A 26,800-nucleotide genomic window follows, 5' to 3' on the forward strand; every position below is an offset into this window, starting at 1 on the left:
GGGACTTTTCCCTTCCTGAACTTCATATCGACTGTATGGGAGTCAGCAAAATCGCCTCCCGCTAAAAGCAACAGGACAGACAGTCTGTGAGGCTTGCCCGGATCACTGCATGGCTGCATGATCATGCCTTGTGAGGGTCTCGCCCCCCCCCTCCCCAAGTGTGTGTGTGTGCGTGCGTGCGTGTTGCATGCCACATTCCTCACATGCAGAGTGGCGGAAAGGGCAGCGGCCCCTCATCGGCAGAGGTGTATGGAAAAGGCGAGCGTGAGGGAGGGAGGGAGGCTGCGTAGACGCGCGCAGTGATTGATGGCCGAGGCCAGACGACCGACCACATGAGCAAGCAAACAGATGCTTGTTGAATTACTGTAACTATGTTGCTTCTTTCTCATTTTGGATATGAAGCCAAGCAGCGGCTTCCAGTCGTTTGGCTTTTACTGCAACATTCTTCCAAGCATTTTGGGGAGGATTCCGGTAAATAGGTTTGTGATCAACCTAATTTTAGGCCCAATGGGGTAGACTAAAATGTCCTGAATGGGAAGAAACTAAATGATAAACAACTCAGTAAGGGCGCAGTAATGAGCCATTCATGTGTAATTTGACATAATTACGTTGGTGGAGATAAATGTTAAAAGTGGATAACACTGGATAACATCACTCCAGGGAGCTTGTTTAAACAGAGCCATTAGCCAGCGAGTGGGCGGGCGGGCAGGCGGGCGGGCGGACTTCCGAGGCACGCAGTACACCTGCATCGGAAAACCAACCAGGAAATTTGTCATTAAAAACGGCAAGCTGAGCAACTCAAAGTTAAACACAACTTGACGCGAGCTGCGCTACCTTATCTTGTGCAAAATTGGAAAAGAACGTTCGCATCGGTATTCGTCAGCCCGTAGCACACAAACGCTTCCACTTTCAAGCGGCGCCGCGGGCCGACAACAAATGCCCACCTGACCTTCGTTCTCGCTCGACCCGGACCAAGTTCATTCCGTTTGGCTTACTTTGACATCAAGGCCAAAAGACGAGATAAAGCATTTAACTGTGAATGATTTTTCATCGCTACACTAGTCAAGATGGATGGCCACAGGAATGTACATGGCTGAAAGAACTTGACTGAAATGAAATGTTACTTTGTTACTTAAGACCTCGTGATTTATTAACATGCATAAATTGTTACAATTGACGACACGCAGGCATGAGTAAAACAGCAGAATTCCACACATCAATACATTTATAACCCACTGTACAATATCCACGGAAACGGATTAAAAAGATCAAAAATGAAAAAAATAATAATAATACTCACACTGCTTCTGCTCTCAGAGGTAACCACCATTCATTCATTCATTCATTCATATGCTGTTGCTCAGTCACACGCACATTCATTTGCCTCAGGACAGAAGCGTTATGAGCGCGTCCAGGAATTTGCTGCGGTCTTCTGTCTTCAGTTCAATAACTGCACAGGAAGAAAAGTGAAAAATGCTCAGCTTAGTTGGTACATTTGTGTAAAAGATATGAAAACGTGCTGAATAAGGAAACAAATCTGTTAACTCTGTTAAAATAGAACACATACAGCAAAATTCCAGTCATATTTGCAACACGCTGCGAGGCTCAAAAACGGTATTTCTCACCTCTTTGCTGCTCTTGCTTTTCGATGGTATTTGAAGTGAAAACACTGCTGCCCCCATGTGGCCACATAAAAACTTTGCCCCTGTCTCAAACCGATTGCAAATTCAACTGGACTTACTGGATGTGTCAAAGTGGTCGTGTAGCGTTCTGGAGCTGGTGCTTTCTGCAGCTTTCTCAAACGCTCTGCCGAAGAAACTAAGAACAGAGTGAAGTTGTTGTTGTTTTAATTGAAGCCCAGACGGACAATCGTCTCAGTCAATGACATCCAAATGTAGAACTGAATGAAGAAAACTATAACAGAGTGGCACATTACAAAGCTTGCTGCAGCAAAGGACAACCCCGACGGATAAATAAATAAATAAAATAGTCCATGCGAACGTACTTCTTTTTGTCAGATGTTTCAGACTCGGGTGGGATTCCCAAGACGAGGACGGTGCCTTTCTCGACATCTTTGGGAGCAGCCGTGATGAGGGGAAGCAGCCTGCACCGCTTATTCCTTGTCTGGCAAACAACATGGGGAGGAGGAGGAGGAGGAGGAAGAAAGAAAATGCTGATTTCATTCCATGATCAGATTTGGTTTTTAGGTCAACCAGCAGCAACGACAAGTGCCAGCATGTTGGATCGTGAGCTACTCACTGATTGGATGAATGCTTTTAGGAGGTACTTGGAGAGCAGAGTCAAGGCCATGGGCTTTGAAAAAAGCTTGACGTCGGGCGTGCCCTGTGCGAGAAGGCACCGTTACTCAAGTGGCCAAGCAAACGCAATCACGTGCACGCACCTCCATGAGGTAGCAGTAAAGGAAAGGCCCTTGGGACAAGATGAGGTTGGTGCAGATGCAGCTGGCCACAGTCTGCTGGATTGCAATCAGCTTCTTTTTAGCCATCTCCATGCCCGAGTGCAGATGCTCCAGGTTGCTCCTTCCGAAGGGAGAAGGTGTCGTCAGCGAGTGAGTGAGTGAGTGAGTGAGCGAGCGAGTGAGTGAGTGAGCGAGCGAGCGAGCGAGTGAGTGAGTGAGTGAGTGAGTGAGTGAGTGAGTGAGTGAGTGAGTGAGTGAGTGAGTGAGTGAGTGAGTGAGTGAGCGACTGAGCGACTGAGCGAGCGAGCGAGCGGCTGAATCAATCAGGGTCGGTTCCAACCGTAAACAGGGTCACACCTGGAAAGCGAATCGAGCGCCTCGATGAAGCGGCCTGACGCGTTCAGCTCGTTCTCCGTGCTTTCCAGTAGAGCGGCGGTAGCGTGCACCATGTCGGCGGCCAGGAAACGGTTCTTGAAGCCAAAGTGGACACCGAATGTCTGGATGCGCATGTCTTTCATTCTGTCAGAGGGCAGAATTGTCAGCGCGGAGCAGTCAAAACAGCTCAAATGAATCCCCCCTCACCCGTATTTATTGGAAGACTCCTCGATGACTTCCCGCAGGTTCTCTTTGATGGACATGTCCATGGAGGTGAACTTTTGCCGCACTTGCTTCAGAGGCAGCCTGGTACAAAAGAGCACCCTCAGTACACCCATCTTGACTTTTGCAGCTGCTCTCCTATTTTTACCCCATGTCAGCCAGAAACTCCTGCAGCTTCTTCTGTCCGTGTAATGTCCACAGCTTGAAGTGGCACGAGGTGTAACACGAATTACGGATGCTCTCGTACAGAGACCAGTGCTGGTAGAGGCTCAGACGCAGGCTAGGGCAGAAGGTTAAGGAGGAGGTGCTGCAAAAACAAACTTGAAAGTTGTCCTCGGACGACAAAGGATACTCGTACTCAAAGGAGATCCTCATGCAGTCGATGGACAGGGAGTTTTCCTCGTCCTCGTTTCGATGGTTATGTCGGGAGACGTGGCGCTGCATGGCGGCGATGTCCGTCACGTACTTCGTACTGAAAGAGAGAAAACAACGTGTTCCGTTGCACAACTGCAATCAAGCAGAACATGCCATCTTTCAATATCCAAAAAGGGAGTAGGGAATCCAGATGGTTGCACTTTTGAAATTGGCCTGCATATTCAAATTCACTCGCCACACATTTCTCAATCAAATAATAACTGATGCTAGAGCAGCCCGTTTCTTACTGTGTGATTTTATCGTGAACCCACTGATCGGTCAGCCCGATGACGGCCCACCTGTTGACAAGAAGAAAAGAATTTTTGCCACAGTATTGTCGAGGAGTCAACAGGGGAAGAGGCAACTTACCAGAGCATGTCTTTAGTGTCTTTAGTCAACACCCAGGCAAGCTCAAAAAACATCATGGCAGCCTAAGACAGAAAAGAGAGCTTCTTTGCGCCAAATGGAAAAAAAATGCCCTCAAGATCAAGAGAGCTTATTTTCTGCGGCCGCTCACTCACCGATGTTCCGTGGTATTCATACTGCTCGTAGTCAAACAAGATTTCCCTCCTGCCATGAAAGCAAAAGGTGAATGCAAATCTCCTGCCTGCCTGCCTGCCTGCCCCGCCAAAGGCGGTCCAAATGTGACTTGATTCACCTCCGCGCTTGCCACTCCCTCTTCTCACGTTGCCTTTCAATTCTTCTCTCAATTTCCCCCTGAAATAAAACAACAACAACAACATTAAACACCCAATTCCTGTTTGACTTTGCACTGGGTATCATTTTGATAAACAACATGCTTCATCAAATCTCCTCCGCTTCCCAGACGGCTCGGAGCCTTCGGCGCTTTCATTTCCAGAGTCTCCCCCTTCCTCCTCCTCCTCGTCGTCGTCGTCTCGAAATATTTCATCGTACGACGGCACGCCCAGATCATCGTCTTGTTTAATCAGCAGTTTGATCTTCAGAGAAAGAGCAAAATATCGATAAGGATGGATCGTTCCATTCTCCTTCCAACAGATGAGTAAGCATTGAAATCAAGGAAGTCATTGCTACCTGAGTGTCGTTGTAGACATTAACCACATCGACAGGCCGACGAGTATCGCAAATGAAGAAGGTGGAGTCGTCGTCCGGCTGCAGCAACTCAAGGAGGTCCACGTTGGCGCCGCAGTTGATGAGGACAAAGTATTGAAACTGGAACGACGACAAAAATCGTTATTTTAGATGATGCGTAGAAGACTGACGCATTTATTGACTGAGGAGTTTCATACTTGGTCTTTGTGTTCGAGAAAGGCAGTGCCAAGGTCCTGCCATCCCGCCACTGGTAAAAGGGTGTACTGAACCTGATCGCAGTGAAACAAATCCTGAGGAAGGGGGGAACAACACAGTCATTCTCAGCCGGCGGGTCAGGACCAAAGAGGGCGGCTGAGGTGACGCAGAAAGCTACCATTTCAGAAGAGTCTTGAGCTTGTACAATAAATGCCAAGCATACGTTACACGGTTACACTGTCCGGTGTGTACATTTCCTTGAAAGAAGCAAAAACGATTGCACTTTCCCGAAAGAAAATGATCCATATTTTAAAATGAACTCTTACACACAATTTGACACATTTGTTATTGTACCTCAGAAACACAAAGAACCCGCAGCCCTCGACACGAGTTCACGCGATCGTCAACAAATGTGTCTGCACACCAAATTGGCCAAAACGAGAAAGAACGTTTGCTAGCTAACAGCGAACTAACCTGAAGGATCTTACAGGCGCAAAGAGCATCGATATCTGACGCCACCAGGAGCGCAACTCTCTGAAAAACAATTCCACAATGTTAGCAGACACCGTCCGTCAACACCGAGCTCATGCATGGCTCGTGCAAGTCGCTCAACAACCGACCTGATTGACAACAACTTCATAAAATTCTTTCCGGATGTCCGTGACAAACATCTTGGAAGTCCTCGACACAATAATCCACGTATGTTACAAAAACAGCGAGATTTTCGGGCTTTTGTGTCAACAGTCGCTCGCTCGGACAACAGACAGACCTACAGCTGCAGCGCCAGTGGAAATGTGGCGCCAAAAGACCGCGTCACACCTAACCAATCAGGAGAGGCCAAAAGGCTGCGTCACACCTAACCAAACACGTAGCCAATCAGGAGAGGGGAGGTGTGCCACGTCACGCGCACCACGCAGCACTCACGAAAGCAGGAAAGCAGAATTACAGGAGAATTATTTTAGCTTTCAAACTTTTGCCATTATAAATACACAAGCGAACCGAGACAAAAGACGACGCACACGCTGCTTCTGTAGAAACATGATTTACTGCGACCAAATGACATCACAGCATCAAGGGCTAGCTAATGGTCCTTACAAGGCAAAACAAAGACGTGCCTGACAGTAAAAAAACAAAAAAACGATAATGCTAAGTCTTTGTACTTGACAAAATACGTAGTATTAGAGAGCTATTCAACAACCTGATTTAAGACAAGAAAAATTTTAATAAAAACACACTTTCCGGTAACGAAATAAGAAAGTATGTGGAGAGACTTTTTTTTTTTTTTTAAATATACATACATGGGGAAACATGCAAGATTTCAAGTGACTACTGCATTTATTTAATTGGTCAAGGGACCCGTGCTTCTACAAACACGATCACATTTTGGGCAAACAAACACCGAAGTTCAAGTCAACTTCTACATGGCCCAAATTTGGAACGGATGCTCGTACAGTACACCATAAAAAAACGGCTATAGTGGAATTATGAAATTCACAAATAAATTATAAATAACGTTCCATTAAGATATCCCATTTCTGTTTTGAGTTAAAAACAAATATATTTTTTTTAAAAATCGATGATTTTTTTCCTATATGAAAAGCATCATGTCACATCTCAATAATCATTAGTAACAATGTCAAAACCTGAACCAGGATGGAATGAAAAGCAGTGTACATATCACAAGCGTGACAATGCTGGAAATAAAAAAGGCACCAAATCTTGGCCAAGTTTGGTCTGATATCAACTGCAATCAGCAGATTTGAGCTGCATTCACAGCGACCAGCAAAAGTGCTTATACCCTGCAAAACTTTGGCTGATTCCCCCCCCCCAAAAAAAAAAATCAGAGGTTTGCCTCTTTCCTTTGACCACACCAACTTAGATTAGAACCCACAAAAAAGTGTGCATACATCACCCTGGAAGTGCTGTCAAATATGAACAGGATTAAAATGGTGACGGATAGGAGCAGCATCAGCTAGCAAGGTTGCATCAATGTCCCTTCCAAAGACTTTCGACGGGCCTTTTTCCTGCTCTGATACGCTCCAACTCCAACGTCCTTCAAGTACCGGCCTTACCAAAGGTCCAGCTCCCACAGTGGACACAAGAGTCGTGATATGCGACAGAGGAGCCAGTCAGCCAGCCAGCCAGCCAGCACGAGCGAGCGAGCGAGCGAGCGAGCGAGCGAGCGAGCGGGCTGATGTTTTACATGGGCAGGATGTAGTTGGAGTTGGCTAGCTTGCGTTGCTGTGCGGCAGGGACAAGCTCATGGTGACTCAGGGGGCGGTGGCAGTCGGCGTCATGAAGCGCGGGGTAGTGCTGCCTGTAGCACAGCCAGGCAAAGGCCAGGCCCAGCAGAGAGCCCACCAACACGTCTACAAGCGGGACGACAAAGCCAAGGCTATTAATAATGGCTCATTAGGCTCACAAGGGAGCCGGCCGGTCGCAAGGAGGGAGGGCAGACCTTGCCAGTGGTGTTTGTAGTCGCAGGTTCTGGAAAGGGCGATGGTCAGCGCTACGACTAAAGGGGTGAGGAAAGCGCAGAGCCGCCACGCCCTGCCTCGGCCGGCCGCGCTGAAGCACCGCAGCTTCCCGGCGATGTAAAGAGCTGTGAAGCCCAGCCCTGCAAAAGCAACTAGGAAAAGAATATCCAAGATTCAATAAGCAACCCCAAAAGAGTCCATTTGAACGTGATTCATGGCCAAGCCCTCGACTCGACTCGACTCGACCCCCAGCACAAACTCTCGGTGAGTACGTCTTACATGAAGAGTGTCCGCTGGGAAAACTCTTTCTTCCCTCCATGACCACATCTGGATCACCGCTGCAGCGTAGCTCCAGGTTCATTTGGCCGTCTGGGAAGCAGCGGTAGAAGAAGTCCGGCCTGGGCCTGATGCAGAGACACTTGTTATTTGGACTCGCCGACAGGGTAATCGTCCGTCCGCGTGGTTTTACCTGCCCACGGCGAGTTTGATGACGTTGGTAAAAACGCCATTCAGCACCAGCGTCAGTGTCACGGCTGGATGACAGAAGGAAGCGATGAGGACGCGTTGGGGGGGGGGGGGGAAACAAGTACGCTGCGCTACCTTGACTTAAGCAAGAAAATACGCTTTCATGCCTTTTGAAAATGGAATTCACTGCACACGGCATGGCAATGTTGCTTTGAATTGATGGTGCATACAGACAGACGACTGGAATTGCTTGTTCACAAAACAAGTCAAGGTGCCACCGCCCTCCGACAAGCGTTTCTCACCCAGCGACGCCTCCTTGGCGTCTCCTCGCTCTGGCTTGGTCAGAACAGTGAAGAGCGTGATGACCGTCAGCGGCGTGAAGACGGCTATGCTCTGGTGCGGAAAAGAGTACAAATTCAAGTCAGGTTCAAAAGACGACAACGCCGCCGCCACTGTTACGTCACTTACAAACATGAGAAGTGTGGGGACGTGATCTCGCTCTACCCGGTGGAATTTATACAACCATATCTCCTCGGGCTGGATCTCTCGGTAGAAAGGCGGAAGCTGCTCCGTCACCCTGAAAGAATCAAACTGTCTTTCTCCTTTTGTCTCCTCAAATACAGGCAGTGTGTACTTTTCCACCTCAAGTACACAGTGGGAGTACTTTGAGCAGCTTGGTCAATACGCATGTCTGCTTGAAACAAATGCAAAGAATTTACAGGAAAACCACAAGGAGCGCCAAGCGGATGCAGATTTCCGACAGGAGCCCACGAAGCAGCCTTCTCGTCATTTTGTCTCTCGGTGTGGACTTCAGTCAACGCAGCAACGCAGCAGCGCAGCGCATCACCTCCGGCCGGGCTTAAGAAAGAAAAAAGGGCCTCTTTCAAATGAACCTGTATTGTGATTGTGACTAGATCAATACATATTTGGAGGAAAAACTCACAGCACACCACCAAACAAAATGTTTCCAGCGTTTTACAGCGCGTGTGATGTAGCAGTGTGAATTTCAAATCGACACAATGGCGGATCATTGGCTCTTTGACTTGATGTCGGTGCTCAATCCCTAGAAGCAAGTCAATCATTTGATTGTTTTTCAAAGTCATTTTAGAATCACAAAAATCAGACTCGACATCATGCGTTGGGTCTCTACCGCTACTCGTGGCACTTGTCTTTGTCCTTGTCTGTTATTTAGCCATTTTGACATTTGGCGCTTGTATTCTTGCACGCTGCTGTGACAAGTACATTCCTCCGCTGTGGGATAAATAAAGTTCTATCATGTCGGTTGGCACTAACTATGGTTCAACCAGATTTTCGACATTTGTCAGTTGTGGGACGTGATTTCAACGGGTTACAATTGAAAAAGGATGAAAACTTTGCAATCATTGAACTCGACTAAATAGCAGCAGCAGCAGCAGCAGCAGCAACAACAAATTGATGAGAACATTACTGATCTCTATGGGCACATTTCAGTACAAATCGTGTCAACAGGTAGCTATTAACCACCGTATTGTAGCCGTTTCAGAGTTCCATAGCCACATGCCACGACGCTTTTCCATGTTATGTGACTTGAAAGTGACAGACAGACAGACAGACAGACAGACAGACAGATAGCAGCCATCCTTTCATCGCCTGTCTGCCAATGGAAGGAAGCGACATGATAGCAGCCGAGGCTAAGCTAGCCGGCTGAACGGCTGGCCGGCTGGCACATCTGTCGCACAACATAGCAGTTAGCAAAATAAACAAACAACGGTTCACGACTCACCTTCACTAAGGTTGTTTTCTATCTTGCTCTCCTCATGACCACGCCGGTGGTTATGTCGAAAAAGGCCGCAGCATCTTCACTCATTTGAGACGCTTCATCCAGTGACGCCATGAAGCGATTCACTAAGCTTGCATGAAACGTATCCGTTCCATGCTTTTCAAAGTAATCAGGTGTCGCGTTGAATTCTACAATAATAAAGTCGAGGTTCAAATATGTTGTGCCGGTAAATAAGCAATTATTCGCATCGTTAAATACCTCAAGTATATATCCCCATGTATACATTGGCCTTTTGAATCGGCATTCGTGAAAGCGGTTTTATTTCGAAAGACGGAAGTTGTGTTAAAATGGTCTTTCATTTTGACACATGGACGCAACACGCCACGTCACGGTAAGTATCGATCTATGAGACTCGATTGTACTCAAAATCCACAACCGTCACTAAAACTAGAAAACAAACAAACAAGCAATTCATAGATCATTCAAAGTGGCTATTCTGACGCATTTACTCCTTACTCATTCGTGTTTTCATTGTTTGCATACGGGCGTATTATTATTCATTCAAATGAATTTATTTGTTCTCATTTAAAAGCCAGCCAAAAGTCGCGCTTCACTGAGACAGAGTACAGCTTTATTAAAGTCAAACTTCAGGCATGTCTGAACTCTTCCAACTCCACTTTTCAATGAAATAAAGGACAGAGGTCATATTTTCAAATAAAAAGACAGTCATGTACAAAAAGAGTGTCTTCCCAACAGTCACGCACATTTATAAGCGGAATTGTACAAGCCGAAAAATCAAATAAAAATAGCACGCCACAGTAACATGATCCTATGCAAATACAATGCGAGACTATTTACAGGTTTGCCAACAATATGCAGTAACACAGGTTCAACAGTAATCAACGGGGTGCTCGTGTTCATCCACGTTTTTCACTGAAGCAAAGCAACACCAAGAGAGAGAGATATGACCCCAGTTAGTAACTCAAATGTATTCTACTACAAAAACAATGGAGTGCTTTTTGCGAGTGAGTTTTTGTTCAGCACAACACCAATTCTTCTCCGACTGACCCCCCCCCCCCCCCCGGGCAACCAAAAACTCAACAACAGTCTGTAAAATTGCACCAAAACAGAGGAGCAAAAACTTTGAAGCGCTAAGGGTGGTATTAAAAAAAATAAAAAAAAATTCCATGATGCTTTGAAGTCACTCTGAAGCTTTCCGGGTCACCAACAAAGGAACAAACATGCTGGGGGGATTTTCCACAAATGAATGGCACAAAGAAACAAAACGTTAGTTGTTGTTGTTTTTTGAAGCAAATGAAATGATGCAACATACAAATGATTGCGTTGTAACGCTGCCACTGGAAAATGGCACTTACCGATGTCATGCAATCACAAGTGCAAAAACAAAAAGGCCGCTGTTTTTATTCTAGAAAAATATAAGAAAGGAACACAATAATGCTGGGATGAGGCATTTCAAGACTCAAACGTGCAGTTCAGCTTAACAGTCGCCTTGAAAAAACAGAGACCAGTCATGCTCTTATGATTCAACAACAACAACAACAAAAGCCTGTTGTCCACACTTAATAGAATAAATAATAACATTCAAGTTTGGGTGGTGACATGCTTGGCTGTTAAATGAACTTCGATGACCACGTTGAGAGGAAAGTATCGGGGGACAAAAGTTGCGTACTGTGCCGAGAAAATGTTGCCCTCTCCTCAAATTCTCTCTTATTTTCCCCCCATAGTTTCCCCCCCCCCCCCCCCCCCCACATTAAGAAGTATCATCAAACAAATGTATACGTCAGAGCAAGATATCGCGTCTGAGAAAATGAAGTCGGTCACAAAAAGCTGCCATCCAAAGAAATTCAACAACAGCTAAGTCAGACTGGAAAGGGTTACAAAGCCATTCCGAGAGCATGAGGACCCCGGACGACCGACTTAAGCGCACCAAAGAGTGAAGAAAACGCACTCGAGAAAAACAACCCTACAGCACAGCAAAGACCTCCCTCGCCTCAGCTATGGTCAGTGTTTGTGACTCAACAATAAGCAGGCGAACCCCAGACCGTCCCGCTTGTATGATGATGGAAAACATTCCAATGAGGAAACGATGCAAAAAAAAATACTTTTTCATGGCACTGTACACCACTGAGGGAAAATGACAACAAATGGAAATTTTTTGAGAAGTGCAAAAACAACATGAAGGAGAGAGACATGGCCCGTTTAACTTAAGCCACAATTTGTCCGCTGTCAATTGGCACCCCCCATTCTTTTTGACCTCTTTGACACAAAACGTCCTTAATAAGTTGCTCGGCGTTGACACTAACTTTAGTGTCACCAATCACCTTGCCGGGTTAAAACAAAGTACCCTGGTTGGGGGGGGGGGGGGGCATGACAAACATTGCAATACTGAACTGCTTTAAACAGCAAATACAGTCACCACGCATGAGCAGCGGCTAATGTGGAATCATTACACCTATGTAGAAACAACAAAAAGGATGCACTAATTACAAGTTGAATAATACCCCTTCTTTTTTTTCCTCTTTTCAAATGTCACACGGTGGTAACAGGGAGTACTGCACTGGTGTTTGACAAAGCAATTGGTATAAAATGTGGTGCAATAAATACAAAAGATTCGACAGATGAGCAATTTAAAAACACTGTACAGGTTGTATTATTTTGTACACTATACTTACTGGACTGTGTATCATGACAGCGATTCATGATTTCTTCAACACGAGGCTGGCGGTCATTCAAATTTTGCCGCCCCAAAACAGATTTTTTTTTTTTTTCCTTTTCCTTTTTGGTCACAACACATTTGAAATTCTTATGTCACTGCCAGAAGAAGAGGTATCCATTTTCAAAACACTTATGTTCCTTTAATATACATTTCTGTATATGCGTACGCGAGCTAACGAAAAAGTGTAATGACGCGGCGTGTGAAAGTGCTTTTCAGAGAAGTTTTGGCAAAAAACATCAGAAATAAAACGGTCACAGTACACAAACGTTACTGGAACGAATCTGGGCAGTAGTTCCTAAAGTCATCCCTTAAGGCTGATTAACGCTACTCGGATAGCAGTGCTCACTGGCGCGGCGCGGCTCGGCCTGGCCCGGCCCGGCCTGGCCCGGCCCCCCTTTCCGTGTTCAAAATCAAGTGTGGAGACTGGGCGGTGCCTCCCCGTTGCTAAGTACTTTACAATATCATGAGCCAATTATGTACAGGTGAACGAGCAAAGAAAAAGTCACAAGTGTCATGTTATACCAGTACGCTATATATCATGATACAGTATTTCACCTTAATAGGACGATTTTCACAAGGAGCTCTGCGCAACACCTAAAACCAAAGAAATACACCACTCACTGAGATGAAGTGAGAAAAATCTGCCTGTAAACATGAACAAACATAGATATGTATACAATTATATTTATCTATCACCAGAAGTATATCAAAAACATGGTTAAAGGAATGTTGGAATGTAGTGTGGGCCTAAAAAAACAATTGCACAAAGTGTCGCCCCTCCAGTTTGTCAAAGAGGAAGGGGAGGGCGTGTCACGTGAGGCAGCCCAAGTGTGTGTGTGTGTGTGTGTGAGAGAGACGCCAGCCACCGCCGTGGCGTACAGCAGGTAAACAGGAGGAGGAACGGCGTGGCGTGGCTTGGCGTGGCTTGGCGTGGCTTGGCGTGGCTTGGCGTGGCATGGCGGCACGGGGCGGCGTCCCCACCCTCCACCTCGCTTCGCTTCCTTCAAATAGACAGCTACCGGCGACACTCGGGATTATTCCAAAACGAGGTGTTGGTCTTGGAGCCGAGTTGCGCTAGTGGTGGGTGTTTTATAGCCGGAGAAGCGGAGAACGCTGCCGCCGCCGCCGCATGTCCTCGCCTCCCGCGCGCGCTCTTCCAATCTCACAGCGCATAAGTTGCGTGACGTGTCTCGGCGCCAGCCAGGGAGGAAAAAAAAAAAACCCAACAACAACAAAAATCGGAATATATTCCCTTTAGCGAGCGCAGGTGGGCGGAACGCCAGCCAGGAGCGCGCTTTACAGCGAACGAGGTAACGAGGGCGCCACATCGTCTCCTTGCGGTTCCTCTTTGACCGTGACGGGGCTCAGAGAAGAAGATGGCGGCTTAGCAGAACCGGGGCTAGAGCCCAAGGGGCTGAGCGGGTTGTGGCCGGAACAACAGGGCCGGCCCTCCAGCGAGGAAGCGCTAAGCGCCCCCTCCTCGTGATCCGGGCAGAAGGAACGAGGGCAGAAGTCACACAGCGACGAGGCCGGCGCGCCGCAGATGCTGCAGTCGTGCCAGGGACACTCCCAACGACCTGCGGGCGGCAAAAGCAAAAAGATCCCAGTGTCAGGATGAGGCAAAAACAACAACAAAAAGCCTTCATCGCTAAACAGATCCCTGTTCGATAGCAAGCGGCTGGTTTTATTGCAAGTATTTGATATTTCATGTGCATTCATAATCATCGTCGTGCCCTCGTGAATAATAACCATATCACGGACCAAGCAACCGACGCTATGGTTGCGTGTCCAGATCGGAAGAGAAGCTCCGTGCTTTCAGTTCTTTTGGAGCACCCTTCGGAGAGATTTGCTCACCATATGGCGGCTTGCTGAGGTTGAGACACAGCAGGTGGTACGCTTTGGGACACTCCTTCCTGTCGCACATCACCAGCTCTCCTCCTTCTCCGCAGTTAAAGCAGAAGTAGTCGTGCGCGGCGTGTTTGCCCTCCAGGCGCAGCTTGCGCTTTTTCTGCCGCAGCTTGGCATTCCTGGCCTTCTCCTCTTTCTCCTGCACCGCAGCACTCTGGGATTTGCGAGACAATGAAAGGACGGCAAGGACAACTTGGCCGAGCGGCACGTGCGCTTACGGTGGGCTGCACCCCGAGGAAACCTGAGCAGTTGTCCGATCCGCAGCGGCAAGATGTTCTCCTGTTGCCCACGCAGTGCAGGTTATAATTGAAGGTCATCTCCGCGCCTGCGCAGAGACAGCAAGGCTTTCATTCAACTCCTCCGACCCGGCCGGGTGAACGGCAACTCACCGGCTTCGATATCGCAGAGAGCAAAGAGTCCGATGCGGACGTCGCCGTTGACCGTCCACTTTTGGGTTTCGCAGTTGGGGCTGCAGCTGTGGTTAATGAACCGCGAAGAATTCCCTTTCGGACCGGCGTCGATCACGCGATCCTGACGTACGCAAAGATGTAGGTTGAGGAGATGGTGTGGTTGTTGTTTTTTTTTTTTCCCCGTCTCTTTCTTTTTCCCCTCAATGGCGCTACCTTAGTCAGGGTCAGCATGTAGAAGTCGGTGACGTGGTTTTCATGGGCGCGTTTAATTCGCTGCTGGCACTCGTCCGAGTCGATGACTTCTCCGACGTACTCGATCGCAAAGTCACCCTGGAGAGAAGGTTTAAGAAGGGCCATTTGCGCTTGGCGTTCAGCCTAGCGCTTCTCTCTCTCGCCATACCTTTCTCAGAGCCTGCTTCGTTCTGAGGCCCCACCCTCGGCCCTCCGTCTTTATCACCTCCGTCTCGGCATACAGGCGCTTGGAGAAACACTGGTTCTCGCAATTGTCTCCCGCGGGACATACCTGCGGCAAGGAGGTTAGCAGGCGCCGCTCGGAGCGGACGGCGGCTAGCGCAACCGACCTGAGGGTGACACTCGTACTGGAGCACGCGGTTGAGACACTGAGAGTCCAGGCCGCACGGGTGCTCGTCCGCAGGCCGGCAGTTGCAGCGAGGGATTTCCGACAAGTCGGCGGCCACGTGCATTTGCACTTTGCCCACGGCTTTGTTGGACTAGCACAGGAAAATGACAATTTACAAGCAACGCCTCACCAAAGAGGACATGAGAGAGAGAGAGAGAGAGAGAGAGAGAGAGAGAGAGAGAGAGAGAGAGAGAGAGAGAGAGAGAGAGAGAGAGAGAGCGAGAGAGCGAGCGAGAGAGCGAGCGAGAGAGAGAGAGAGAGAGGCTGGCTGTCCAAATTGTGGCCCTGGAGAGCCTGCATCGCTCTCCTGTCATCAACAATTTGACTGAAGGGCAGGCACTTTGCCAGGAAAGGGCGGAGCCTCCGGTTCCTCAGGGCTCGGTTTTCAACCGAACACCGCTTGCTAGCAACTGAGCTCAGTGAGAAGTGATGCCACGATATTACTTGCTCTTACCTTGATGAATTTGTAGGGTGGCGGTTTGCGAGAGTTGCGCTCCTGCTCTAAAGCCTCCCTGCTCTCCCTCTGGGCCTTGAGCTCCTGAAACCTCCGGGCTGCTTCATCCAGAGCTGAAACACCCCGACAACAGGTTGTCAGAAAGTAGGCATTCCAGAACCTGCGCTCCATTACCTTTCTTGAAAGTCTTGTTGATGTTGATCTGACCGCTGACAAAGTTTTTGTCGTTCTCCACGTAAGGGAAGACGCGGCCCTGATTGATCCAGTAGTAGTCGTGCGAACCGAAGAAAAAGACCGGGAAGTCGCCCACGTCGTGACGGAGGCTCTGGATGTTGGACGGCACCAAACGAGGGTTGCAGATCTCCGCCGGCCACCACCTTGCGAGACGAGGGTAAAAAGGAGCCCAAGCGCCGTGCGCAGGAATCATTTGCAGGAACCCGACAACATGGCCCTTTCTCATTGAGTGTGTGTGCGTGTGTGTGTGCGTGCGTGCGTGCGTGCGTACGTGCGTGTGCCCTTCATGTGTGCATACCTGTAGTTTCCCAGTTTGACCCAGACAATTTGTTTGTAGTGAGGTTTCTTGCCAGCCCTACAATCACTGCAGGACCAAGGCCCCTCGGGCATCTCCATCTCCAAACACTCGGGGTGGAAGGAAGCCGGGCACGAGTCGCAGCACAGCAACTTGCCTCCTATAGTTGTTTGAATGGATGGATGGATGGATGGATGGATGGATGGATGGATGGATGAACACGGACATGAGTGTGGGTGCATGTGTGTGCGTTTGATATGGGAAATGAGTATGCAAAGAGAGGGGGCGGGGGGGAGGGGCATCATTAGGCTTTAAGAATTTCAAAGCTTGACCAACTCTGAATCTCGTTGGCAGAGCAGCCATTGTGAAAGATATCAAAAAGCCTCAGGAAGGGTGGAACCTCCAAAGGGGGTAAATGTCAAGTTCAGCTGCCTCCAAAGCCAAATCAGAATGGGAAAAATTCACTTTGATTTCACAATTTAGTACCCTTGCTGTACTCCATGACAACCACCACGTGCCACCAAGGAGGGTGGTTCCACACATCGGTTATCGCACGTCTTGCAATGAGATTCAGAGCGCCGTAGCGTGGCGTGGCGTGGCGGGGCGGAGCGTACCGAGGGCTGGTCGAGCGGATACGCATGCAGCAGCGGCGGCGGCGACACGGGCGGTACTCCAAACAGCCAGTGATCAGGGGTTGAAAATCAAAACAAAAAGCAGGCATGCAGTCCTGCCAATAAAGCAAAGTGTTCCCCATCACACATACTGCACCTTGCTTGTATGGAATTTTCACAAGGGATTCTAGGCCAATAACGCATCATTGAAGTCTCTCTCGCTAGTTTCACTTGAAACTCGGCCTGTACTTCTTTCCAAATTGTGAGTTCATTCCATCCAAAGCAGGTCAAAGGTGTCCAAATAGGTAGGGGGAGATGTGCCCCGACTGACAATTGCACTCGGAAACAAAACTTACAATTGAGGTCAGGGTTGAAGCAGGACACGGCCTTTTGCGTGAATAAAAAAAGAAGGGCGCCACGGTGCTCAAGCAGAGAAGCAGCGCACCTCCGACCACAACCACCCCCCCACACACACAGAGAGAGAGAGAGAGCATGAACCAACGCAGCGCATCCAGCCTCAGTGCGCTATACTGCCGTCCGTCCATGTTCTGAAAGCGGGCATTTGCGAGTCACTGCGCAGTGGGCCGCATGCAAGTGCCGTTGATGGCGGACAACCTGTTGCTTTCACCCACAAATAGGAATAACAATGAATGAAGAAATGCATGGTGAGTGAATTGATCCCTTTTGGTTTGAGCAGATGTGGAGAAAATCGGACACGAGCGCAGTGCCCAGGGCAATGCAAAGAAACGAGAGGCCATTCATCATAGTAATAAGAATACCTTTGTTTCTATTTCAAATCATTCTATGTTGTAGAGACAATAGATGACATAACAATACTAACAAACTTTCTACACCTCGTTCTACTGCTGCCTTCTTTTCACCTGAGTGCTAAACACTGCTCCCTGGAGGCCTACGCACAAACAACAGAAGCAGCAGAGATGCCTATGGGGAAGTGCCACGCTACACTATTTGAATGGAATTGATGGCATGTTTGTGTTTTTGAACAAGATCAAAAGTGTTTCAAACGAGAAAAACAAAAGAAAAAGTGAAACATACGCCATTGCACATTTCAGAGCGTTGTTTCAGCACTCTATCGGGGAATATGCTCACTGAGTGATGACGACAATGATGGAAGACTACAAATATATACTTTCCCTTTGGTGAAGCCAACAGGCACTTTTCAAATTGAATGACGTGTGTTTTGCATGCGACCCAGAGTTCCGTGTTAATTCAAAGGGATTCAGGCTGGGGTTATTGATTCAACGCACAACGGCATGGCATGGCACGGCAATCGACCGCAGATCGAAGCAGTCAATGAAGATGGCACCCACCCAAAAGGCTTTGAAACAAAAGCGGCATTCCAAAGAAAAGGAGAAAGTGATCGGGATGGGAGCAGGCACAATACAAACACACACCAGCGCGGGAGAAAGAGAAAAACGGTTCAGTTACCTTTGCCAACATTCTTTTTGGTAGCTGACGAAGGAGAGGGAATCATAGGTAATTTCAACTCAGCACGATTTGACTCGGTCAGAAGGTAGTGGGACTTATAGGCATATGAACTTAATATGGTGTCAGTAAGGTCTTGCACTAACAGCCCTACACAAGACACACAGGAAGAGACGGGGGGTGAGCCGCAGTCGCGCCAACAAATCAGGAAAAAAACAAAAGAACACCACCAAATCACCCAAAAAGAGAGAAAGGGCACGCACCGTCTCTCACGCATACTCACGACACAAGTAAGAAACATGGCAAACCGCACTTAAACGCCGGACTTGTTTACAAAAGGAAGGAAAAAAAACAAAGAAAGAAAGGGGCCATGGACGCTTGTTGACGTCCGGGAATCTTTCAAGCGGAGGGAGTGCAAAGGAACGAGCTTGGCAAACGTCCAATTGCATTTAGCAACGTAACGGAAGGAAGGAAGGAAGGAAGGAAGGAAGGAAGGAAGGAAGGAAGGAAGGAAGGAAGGAAGGAAGGAAGGAAGGAAGGAAGGAAGGAAGGAAGGAAGGAAAAAAACACCAAAAACAAAAAGGCTTCCTTTTTGGAGCAATATCACCAGTCCCTGCATTCTAAGGATAAGACACATGTGTGCTCATCGTTTGGGGCGGGCTAGCGGGCAGGCGGGCGGGCGGGAGGGCCGGGCTTACCTCTGGCGCACAGGAAGCACCAGCCCACGTTGACGGGGGACGTTTGGAGGCCGTTGCGCTTGGCGCTGCCGTGGCTGCTGCAGATCATGATGTGGTGTGTGAGGATGGCGCTGCCCGCCGCCACGCAGCTGTCGCCTGTGTGATACGCCACCGGGCAGCGGATGCAACGCATCAGGCGACCTAGACGCCGGACAGTCAAGTTGACACCAGGGCAGACTCACCCAACAACAATTCACAGTCGGTCGGTCGGTCGCTCAGTCACAGCGGCTTCACCTTTGCTCGCTCGCTGCAGGTCTCGCTCCAGACAGCAGGTGGCGCAGCTGTGCTGGGGGCAACTGAAGCCTCCGCCCGGGCTGCTCGTAACGCCCGGGAGTTTCCGCACGCAATCCTCGTGGTAGTAACATCCGCATCCGGTCACGGAACAACGCGTCACCTCCTGGCTGGCTTCCTTACAGCTGAAGCACGGGTGAGTGCCTAAAAAGAAGGGCTCGGGAAAGACTGAGAATGCGTCACCACGCCGCCGTCCACTTACCGTTTTGACATTCCGGGCACGCAAACTTTCCTTCAGGTAGGGACGTTAGACCGAGACACTCGAGGTGGAACTGCCTGTTGCAGTCTCCTTCGCACGCCACCAAATTCTCGGCGTACACCTCGCATATCTACACGGAAAGAAGTGATGAGATGAAGCTTTGCAAACTTGTCCCTCGTCGGCGTTGACCTGGCAGACGGTGTCCCTCTTCCCGGTGCTACCGTCCTGACGGGACAGGCCGGAGTCCACAGACTGAGTGTCTGAGGCGTCGGCATCTGCCGCGGCCGGACTATCCAGACTCTTCCCGAATAAACCCTTAGAGAAGGACAAAGACTGCGTGTGATGAGATGTTTCGAGAGATCGATCTTAAGTGGTGCCTAGCAACAGATGACTTCTGCCAGCTCGTTGGTATCTCAAATCCTATTTTCTCACTGAAATGAACGGAAAGGCCATCCCAATCAGCTCTTCTTCTCCGAGCCTACCTGCGGATCGTTGAGGCCTCTGGAGTCGGAATCCGACGTGTCTCGATACTGAGAGGACGCCATCTCCACGTCGGTGGACGCTCGACTGCGTTTCTTCAGCGGTTTACAGGCATCCGATATCTCACTGGCTCCTGAGCAATGGCAAGGACGCAATTCAGGAAACGATCCGAAATGGAGGCAAAAGCGGAAGCAAGCAAGGAAGGAAGCAAGCAAGCAAGGAAGCAAGCAAGCAAGGAAGCAAGCAAGCAAGCAAGCAAGGAAGCAAGGAAGGAAGGAAGCAAGGACCAACCTTTCTGGGATCCCGCCCTTGGTGTGGCCTCCGGCGCCATTTCGGCCTGAAATGAGATAGTGAAATAAAGCGTGGAGTGGCTGCTGCTGCTTTGACGAACGTTAGTCTCCAGGAATGGAACAAGAATTGGCATCAACAATGCGGACGTACGCATCAGCAATACCGTCATGCATTTTCCTCGGACTTTGTCATGTCGTGAAAAGAGAAGCTGACTGATAAAACGGCTGTGTGGTCTATTTCTAAAGCTTCTTATTGCATATTCAAAAGTCAGTGTCCAGGGTTTTGCTTTGCATTTTAAAATGTAGGTCAAAACAAGACTGCAATGTGGTCTGGATACCTGTTCCTTTTTGGTTTTCTTTTTGGGGACGGGGTCGTTGCCTCTCTCCGACTCCGACCTGCTCCTGACCGAGCGCCGCTGCAGCTTCCTCTCTTGAGAACCTGAACGAGCGCGAAAACAAACATTGAGCTGGGCGGCGTGGTGCCGTGCCGTGCCGTGCCTTTGCGCCCCCCCGAAAATCTTCTCCAAACCGTGTGGACTGCTGTGCTGAGAGCCAGGAGAGGAAGCGGGCTGCGTTCCGCCTTCTTCGCTCCTCCGACTGGCGGGAGATTCTCTTCTCTCCTCCCCTTCTTCCTCCATATCGTCCACATCTTCGTCCTCTTCGGGACTGGCCTCGGGTTTGGCTCTGTTTTCCTGCCGACGCACAGAGTATTACGACTCCCGCCGACAGTGTTTCGGAGTGTGACGACAAACAATGTGGTCCGCCTGCGATTTTGTATTTCTACACGTGTTGCTGCACCGTTTGCATTCAGCTATTGGTTGCTGAAAGGATAACAAGTCGGTGTTGGTTCTGGTTCATACTTGTGCTTGACCCACCTCAGGTGAACAGTAGCCGAGGTCAGGCTGCCTGCCTTCTCCCTCCGCTCTCCCCTCCTCCACCTCCTCGTCGTCCTCCTCCTCCTCTTCTTCTTCTTCTTCTTCTTCCTCCTCCTCCTCCTTCTCCTCCTCCTCCTCCTCCTCTTCCTCCTCCTCCTCCTCCTCCTCTTCTTTTTGAGGTGAAGGAGCCGTTTTTTGCTTTTGCAGGAGAGGCCAGTCACACTTTGTGATCTCCACGTTCAGCCTCTTCATGGTGATGGAGAGCGGCAGAAGCTTTCTGGCCGCCGCAGTTTTCCAGGCCCTGACCGGTGCCGGAGAATCCGGCTTGGCTCCCGAATCGGAACCGGCGTCCTCTTTAGGGGAGTCAGACTGACTGGAGTTTTTCTTCTCGTTTGAGCCATCGGCGTCCTCCGCGTTGGGAATACTACACTGCCGACGCGGCAGCTGTCTCCTCGGCGGCTGATCTCCGTCGAGCGACTTCAGCCCCCCGTCGTCTTTCTTATTGGCCGAGCCGCTGGAGCGCCGGTTCCGCTTCTCCGGCCGGCCCACGGGTTTCTTGGCGACCGGGTTCTCGTTAGGGACCGGGTCGACGTAAATGAACGTGTAGTTGTCGATGCGCTCCTGACGCGTCATCAGGAAGGCGTCCTCCGCGTGGCCCACGCCGACCTCCCACTGGGCGCGCTCTCTCTGAGGGATGGGCTTCAGCAGCTGCCGAAGAGAAAAAGGCAAGTTGAGCATATTTTTATGTCACGACGTTTCACCACCCATTTTGACACCACGTTGATCAGAAGTGACTGATTTCCTTTGAAGCTGAGCCCACAAAAGACACGAGTCGAGGCAGAAAATAACGTACTTTGTGTTTTTCCACAGTGTTTGTGGTCTTCCGCAGCGTGTCCGCCTGGAGCTCATCAAACTGTTGCTTGCCCTGGTATATAACGATCCTCTTCTCGTGGATCCACGCGCGCTCAGCGACGCTGCCAAAAAACTGGACGTGGTACTCCCTGTGGCCTGCAGAGTGGAGCAGAGTGCTTCAACTCTTCATCCTGGTCTACAAAGCAGCGCCGCCGCGGCTGCCGCCGCCGCCGCGCACTTACCTCTGGTGTTGATGCGCGTGTGGACCTTCATTTGCGGGTCGGACGAAACCATGCACGGCCACCACGGGTAGGTGCCCACCTTGGACCACACTAGATCTCCAATGACAAACTCTTTGCAGAAGCCTGTCTCTTGGATTACTGAGGGTTGATTGACTTTTGGAACCTGGGAACAAAATGGCCGCTTAACTTCCAAAGCAACGAGAGACGAGACTTTGAGGTCTTGCCTTTGGTTCAGTTTGGATAACGGTCTTGTGAAGCTTCTCCGTCTGCTCCAGCGGAGGCTCTCTTGGCTGCGGCTGAACGTGGGTGTCCTCCGTCTGGCCCGTGGCCCTTGCCTGGCCTTGGACAGGCTCCAAAGTCTGCTCCTGGATGTGCGGCTGCAACTTTGCGTTCTTTTTCCTCTTCTCCTTCTTCCTCTCGTTTCGGCGCTGCACCTGAGCCGCCTCGTTCTTCTGAGATTCCTTCTGAAGATGAAAATAAGACCGAGACGGTGGGACATCAGTCGGCGTTGCCCTTTGCGATCCCATAATGGCCGCCGCATCTTCCCTACGCAATTTGGCTTTCACGTTGCATTGTGAGATGCGGCGGCGGCGGCGAGCTGGATCAATGGTGAACATAAATAAACAAATGTGTAAAGTCCTCCGGTCAAAGACTCGTTCAAATGAAATATAGGGAAGGAGATTTACGAGGAGCCATGAAACCTCATTAACGCAATCGCCAGCTGTGTTTCTTCCGTCTGTATATGGATGTTTACTTGCCTGAGTAGTTAAAAAAGCAAAGGAAAAAGTGGCAAAACAATTAAAAAAATAAATAAATAATAATTATACATACATATATATATATACACACACACACGGGCAAAAATAGCTATCTCTATCTATATAATGAGTGTTGATTGCAATACCTGCAGTTCTTGCAGCAAATCTCCACACAGTGCCGTTTCAAACAATTCTTTGCCGTTCTGATACGTCTTGATGATCTTCAGCTTGATCTCAGGGGAACTGGTCTTCAGCACTCCCGTGGTAGCGCTGGCAGGAGGCTGGACAGGCTGTGAGGAAGGGGTACTGTCCACCAGGGAGGGGGGAGGGCTGGAGGAGGGCAAGTGCAAGGGTGCTGGAGGAGGAGGCAGCGGCGGCGGCGGCGGCGGCGGCGGCAGCGGCGGCAGCGTGTGGGTCACGATGTGAGGCGTGTGGGGAAGGTGGTGCTGGGTGGGCAGGGGCAGCGGGCTCTGCGGGTGACTTTGGATGTGGGGCGTGTTTGACAGGAAGTGATGCGCGTGGGGGAGGTGATGGTGATGATGGTGGGGGTGGTGCAAGTGCGGGTGATGCGTGGGCAGCGGGGGCGAAACAGGCGAGCGGGGCCTTTCCTGCAGACCGGGACCCCTTAGCACCGTGCTCTCCCCCGGCAGGAGGAGCCCGTGCTCGGCGTAGCTGCGTATGGGACCGTAGCCGTTGGCCGAACCGTTGGGGAACTGCGAGTACATGGAGAATTTGGACTGCGGTTCGTACATGCCCAGACCCGGCGGGTAGCCGTTGGAGACGTGCGGCAGGTCCTCGGACGCTGAGGGCGGGTAGAAATCGGCATCCAGGCTCGCATCGTAGGAAGGACCGCCATCCTCGCCCGGGTCACTGCCGGTGTCGCAGGTGCCGTCCTGTCTGATGTTGGCTGAGTCAATAAGCTGAGGGGGTTGCTGAATTGTATTTCCCATGATCCCTTGCATGAAAGAGAAGGAGAAATCCATTGTTGGGCTCCGGCATCCTTAACTTTCTTTTTCTTTGACTGGACCTGTTGGGAGTGACGCGTGCAAATTGTTATTTTGGGAGCTAAAGATTGATATCAACATCAGGTGGCGTTCAAATCATCATAAAAAAAAAAAAAAAAATCAAATACTTGACAAGTGATATCTCACGATGACAGGGTGCACAAGTTTGACATTCCGCTACACAAATATGTCAAGTATTTATTATTCGGCAACTATTTCAAGATGTTTCAACATCGACCAAACAAAGACAAGATGCTGTCGTGTCAACTATATATTATGACAGGTGGACAGCAATTTCAGGAACACGTGCAAATGGTCAAGTTGATCATGAAAAGAGAATATTCACCATCAAAATGACTTGCTTCTTTAAGTCACTTTTTAACAAGAAAAGCATGCATCAAATATTGGAACAGTTTTAATAAACATCCATGCTACATGCTGTAGTATTTAGGACTTTTAGTGTTGTGAACATGCAAAAATCAGATACATCCGAAAGGGGGTGGGGGAACAAGAAAAAAAAAAAGAAAAAAGATCAGGCATTTTTTAGGAGCGGAATTAATTGCGCAAAGGTTTGGCCTCTTTGAATAATTCCTCTGTGGACACCAAAGGCACTTGACGGGAATATGGACTCAACTCAAAAGATTGAAGTAAAATGCAGAAATAGTTAATTGATTCTTTTTTTCAATCAACAAATTGGCACACAATTTCTTGGGAAAGTGTAAACATGTTGCGTAGAAGTAAATTGTGCATGATAATACACATAAGGTATCAGCCACCCGTACACTTTGAATCATCAATGATGACGAGTGAATGTCTCGCTCGATAAGTCCATCCCCAGCCACATCTCAATAAAGTCCCACTTTCAGGAGCATGTTGATTACAAAGAGACTCGTCATCATAACAAACCCTATTAGCTTGCTTCTAACACTTCGTCTTGCTGTTGGTAAAGCTCGACGCCGTCGTGTTTTTGGCGGCCAACACAAACAAATGGCAGTTTGTTAGTTATCGGAGAACAAAACAAAGAGCAGTATCCGCTCTCTTTTTCGCACCAATTTCTTGACACTTTTATTACGTTTCAAGTGTAAAGAAGAGGCTGTCTTCCTGGCTGGCTGGCTGTTTGGCTGGCTGCTTGGCTGGCTGCCTGCCTGCCTGCCTGCCTGCCTGAGGTTCAGCGTGTACGCGAAGGTGGATAATGGTGATGTAAACATCCGTGTGGGGCCGTGAAGCGCTCACTAAAACATGAAAAGCGTGTAAAGGGATTTCTGAAAAAAAATCAGATATAGTGAGTGAATCGGAGATGCTTGCTTACAGATGCGTGAAGGAAATCGACGCGGGGAAAGCATCTGCGCAGACAATTGTCTCTCACTGGATATGATGATCTTATAGCCTTGTGGGATGTTAGCTTCCGAGCTACCTAGCTAAAAATGATTGTATTGGGCTTCGGAATCTTCTGAACTTTGGTGGCGGGCGCTGAGAACGCATACGTGAAACCGTGTTGGCATATTTCATGTGTCCACACGCGCGTTGATTGCGCGCAGCAACGCGTATGTTGGAGCACACGGCAGGCAAAGGAAATAAGATGAAAAGGGGAAGGCTAACGCTAGCTAAGCTAACAGTACAGTGCCAATATGGCTGCCTGTCTGGCGTGATTATTCCTCCATCACTGGCGCTTCGGGGAGAATGTGCTTGAAAAAGAAGCAAGCAGCCGCTGCAAAAGGCTTGCACTGGCGACGGGTGGACGAGAGCATGCATCGGTAGCGGCGGCGCTCAAGCAAAAACATGCACAAAAAGAAGAAGGGAGAGATGGCTTCTGAGATGCAGGATTTTTTTTCGGGGACGGGGAGTCGCGAAATGCAGGCAAATAAAAATGTCAGTACCTTCAGCGTGTCCCATTCTAAACACATACACCAGCCAGCAACGCGTCCTCGTTTTGTATAGAAGTGGGGGGGAAATAAATCCAAATCAACAAATGTGTTCTGTTAAATTGAGATAGCGCAGGCCTTTCCTTTTTCGTTTTAACGCAATTCTCCACAGAGAGGAGGAGGGGGATGTTACGCTATCTGCTCGCTACCCAATCCCAAAGCCGGGCTCTTCCTCAGCGGAAGAACTGGAGATTTTGATGACACCCTGCTCAAAACAAGAGCCTTTCAAATTGGTGCGCTCTTCTCAAACTCCGGGAGCGCCTTTAGAGACGGACGGACGGACGGACGGACGGACGGCCGGCCGGCCGGCCTGCCAAGGCGTTCAATCTGCAGGGGCCACTGCAAGTGGCACATCGGGACGTGGAGGTTACTGTTCATTTCATCCATGCAGCAGCTGCCAGCACTTCAGGTCACAGTCACGCCTCCACCCAAGTGAAAGAGGAAATATGTTGTGCAAAAAGTGTCACGCACATTGTGCCTCCCAACACTTATTTAGTTAGCACAGCACCCATTTGATAGGCCGGGTTAATTCATTAGAATGATGACTTGATGAAGTCATCATTCTGCAGAATCAGCTTTGCTCCCAGTACTCCTGCATTCCCCCACGCTCCAAAAACATGTATGTTTGAAACTCTCACACTAATCCCAATACGGCCACAATTAGGACTCGAAACCCTTAAAAGTGGCGAGTCTCCAAGGAAAGGCACAATGCACAATGCACAGTTTATTGACAGAAACGCGATCGGACGCTGCAACATACACGTAGGTCTCACAATTCACGCATGCTACAAGAAATGTATGGGGACAGGGGCAATGTCGGATTATTAGTTATTAGAGTGCTGTGCACACGCCATTGAGCTTGTGTATTTTTACCTCACCTCTGAGAAATGAATCGTACAAGTTATGGGGTCGTGGAAAAGGTTTTGAAATGATTTAACAATGTCTTCTATTTGACATCACAAAAAGATGGCATTTGAACGAGTGCCTGGGCATCTTATTGTCACTGTACATACAGAAC

At 49.2% G+C, this 26,800-nt stretch overlaps 3 protein-coding genes across 7 annotated transcripts; all 3 read right to left on the reverse strand.

The window, feature by feature from the left end:
* Nucleotides 1-1,120: 1,120 nt before the first annotated feature.
* Nucleotides 1,121-5,568, reverse strand: cdc45 (CDC45 cell division cycle 45 homolog (S. cerevisiae)). The gene is made up of 18 exons (XM_049762696.1): nucleotides 5,317-5,568; nucleotides 5,171-5,230; nucleotides 4,699-4,791; nucleotides 4,484-4,621; nucleotides 4,231-4,389; nucleotides 4,089-4,147; nucleotides 3,952-4,000; nucleotides 3,800-3,861; nucleotides 3,679-3,729; nucleotides 3,369-3,488; nucleotides 3,165-3,296; nucleotides 3,002-3,100; nucleotides 2,777-2,938; nucleotides 2,402-2,540; nucleotides 2,260-2,343; nucleotides 2,006-2,124; nucleotides 1,742-1,818; nucleotides 1,121-1,450 (listed from the first exon to the last, which is right to left on the reverse strand). Exons 1-18 carry the CDS (start codon nucleotides 5,365-5,367, stop codon nucleotides 1,386-1,388), a joined length of 1,719 nt encoding a protein of 572 aa, XP_049618653.1. The 5' UTR covers nucleotides 5,368-5,568; the 3' UTR covers nucleotides 1,121-1,385.
* Nucleotides 5,569-5,722: 154 nt separating this feature from the next.
* Nucleotides 5,723-9,563, reverse strand: plpp5 (phospholipid phosphatase 5). Of its 2 annotated transcripts, XM_049762773.2 has the most exons (9): nucleotides 9,401-9,545; nucleotides 8,582-8,701; nucleotides 8,358-8,496; nucleotides 8,107-8,215; nucleotides 7,941-8,031; nucleotides 7,643-7,706; nucleotides 7,453-7,577; nucleotides 7,155-7,325; nucleotides 5,723-7,065 (listed from the first exon to the last, which is right to left on the reverse strand). In XM_049762773.2, exons 3-9 carry the CDS (start codon nucleotides 8,426-8,428, stop codon nucleotides 6,896-6,898), a joined length of 801 nt encoding a protein of 266 aa, XP_049618730.1. In that variant the 5' UTR covers nucleotides 8,429-8,496; nucleotides 8,582-8,701; nucleotides 9,401-9,545; the 3' UTR covers nucleotides 5,723-6,895. The 2 variants fall into 2 exon arrangements, with proteins under 2 accessions (XP_049618730.1, XP_049618729.1); XM_049762772.1 differs by lacking the exon at nucleotides 8,582-8,701 and having other exon boundaries at nucleotides 9,401-9,563.
* A 443-nt stretch (nucleotides 9,564-10,006) lies between these two features.
* On the reverse strand, nucleotides 10,007-26,223 carry nsd3 (nuclear receptor binding SET domain protein 3). Of its 4 annotated transcripts, none has more exons than XM_049762660.2 (25): nucleotides 25,738-26,223; nucleotides 23,003-23,883; nucleotides 22,323-22,562; nucleotides 22,099-22,261; nucleotides 21,858-22,012; nucleotides 21,005-21,712; nucleotides 20,659-20,821; nucleotides 20,468-20,568; nucleotides 20,131-20,176; nucleotides 19,842-19,972; nucleotides 19,549-19,674; nucleotides 19,363-19,489; nucleotides 19,104-19,304; nucleotides 18,831-19,010; nucleotides 18,136-18,159; nucleotides 16,079-16,235; nucleotides 15,721-15,923; nucleotides 15,547-15,659; nucleotides 15,034-15,183; nucleotides 14,853-14,975; nucleotides 14,666-14,782; nucleotides 14,432-14,573; nucleotides 14,261-14,367; nucleotides 13,989-14,196; nucleotides 10,007-13,711 (listed from the first exon to the last, which is right to left on the reverse strand). In XM_049762660.2, exons 2-25 carry the CDS (start codon nucleotides 23,837-23,839, stop codon nucleotides 13,431-13,433), a joined length of 4,803 nt encoding a protein of 1,600 aa, XP_049618617.1. In that variant the 5' UTR covers nucleotides 23,840-23,883; nucleotides 25,738-26,223; the 3' UTR covers nucleotides 10,007-13,430. The 4 variants fall into 4 exon arrangements, with proteins under 4 accessions (XP_049618617.1, XP_049618615.1, XP_049618616.1 ...); XM_049762658.2 differs by having other exon boundaries at nucleotides 18,136-18,282; XM_049762659.2 differs by lacking the exon at nucleotides 25,738-26,223 and adding an exon at nucleotides 25,170-25,712 and having other exon boundaries at nucleotides 18,136-18,282.
* Between the last annotated feature and the right edge of the window lie 577 nt (nucleotides 26,224-26,800).

The sequence above is a fragment of the Syngnathus scovelli genome, chromosome 3 (genome assembly GCF_024217435.2).
Source record: "Syngnathus scovelli strain Florida chromosome 3, RoL_Ssco_1.2, whole genome shotgun sequence".
In the NCBI taxonomy this organism is placed as follows: Eukaryota; Metazoa; Chordata; class Actinopteri; order Syngnathiformes; family Syngnathidae; genus Syngnathus; species Syngnathus scovelli.

What these genes read in the sequence shown, in the direction of transcription:
- plpp5 (XM_049762772.1), bottom strand. Translation starts at nt 8,428, where the DNA reads ATGACGAGAAGGCTGCTTCGTGGGCTCCTGTCGGAAATCTGCATCCGC. An exon ending in CGCCAAGGAGGCGTCGCTGG is followed by an intron (nt 7,707 to 7,940) that starts GTGAGAAACGCT and finishes TCTGTCATCCAG; the next exon opens with CCGTGACACTGACGCTGGTG. An exon ending in CTACAAACACCACTGGCAAG is followed by an intron (nt 7,066 to 7,154) that starts GTCTGCCCTCCC and finishes TCCCGCTTGTAG; the next exon opens with ACGTGTTGGTGGGCTCTCTG.
- cdc45 (XM_049762696.1), bottom strand. Translation starts at nt 5,367, where the DNA reads ATGTTTGTCACGGACATCCGGAAAGAATTTTATGAAGTTGTTGTCAAT. An exon ending in GAGTCTTCCAATAAATACGG is followed by an intron (nt 2,939 to 3,001) that starts GTGAGGGGGGAT and finishes GCCCTCTGACAG; the next exon opens with AATGAAAGACATGCGCATCC. An exon ending in TAAAAGCATTCATCCAATCA is followed by an intron (nt 2,125 to 2,259) that starts GTGAGTAGCTCA and finishes GTTGTTTGCCAG; the next exon opens with ACAAGGAATAAGCGGTGCAG.
- nsd3 (XM_049762658.2), bottom strand. Translation starts at nt 23,839, where the DNA reads ATGGATTTCTCCTTCTCTTTCATGCAAGGGATCATGGGAAATACAATT. An exon ending in TCAGCACAGCAGTCCACACG is followed by an intron (nt 20,569 to 20,658) that starts GTTTGGAGAAGA and finishes GCGCTCGTTCAG; the next exon opens with GTTCTCAAGAGAGGAAGCTG. An exon ending in GAGGCCTCAACGATCCGCAG is followed by an intron (nt 19,675 to 19,841) that starts GTAGGCTCGGAG and finishes TCCTTCTCTAAG; the next exon opens with GGTTTATTCGGGAAGAGTCT.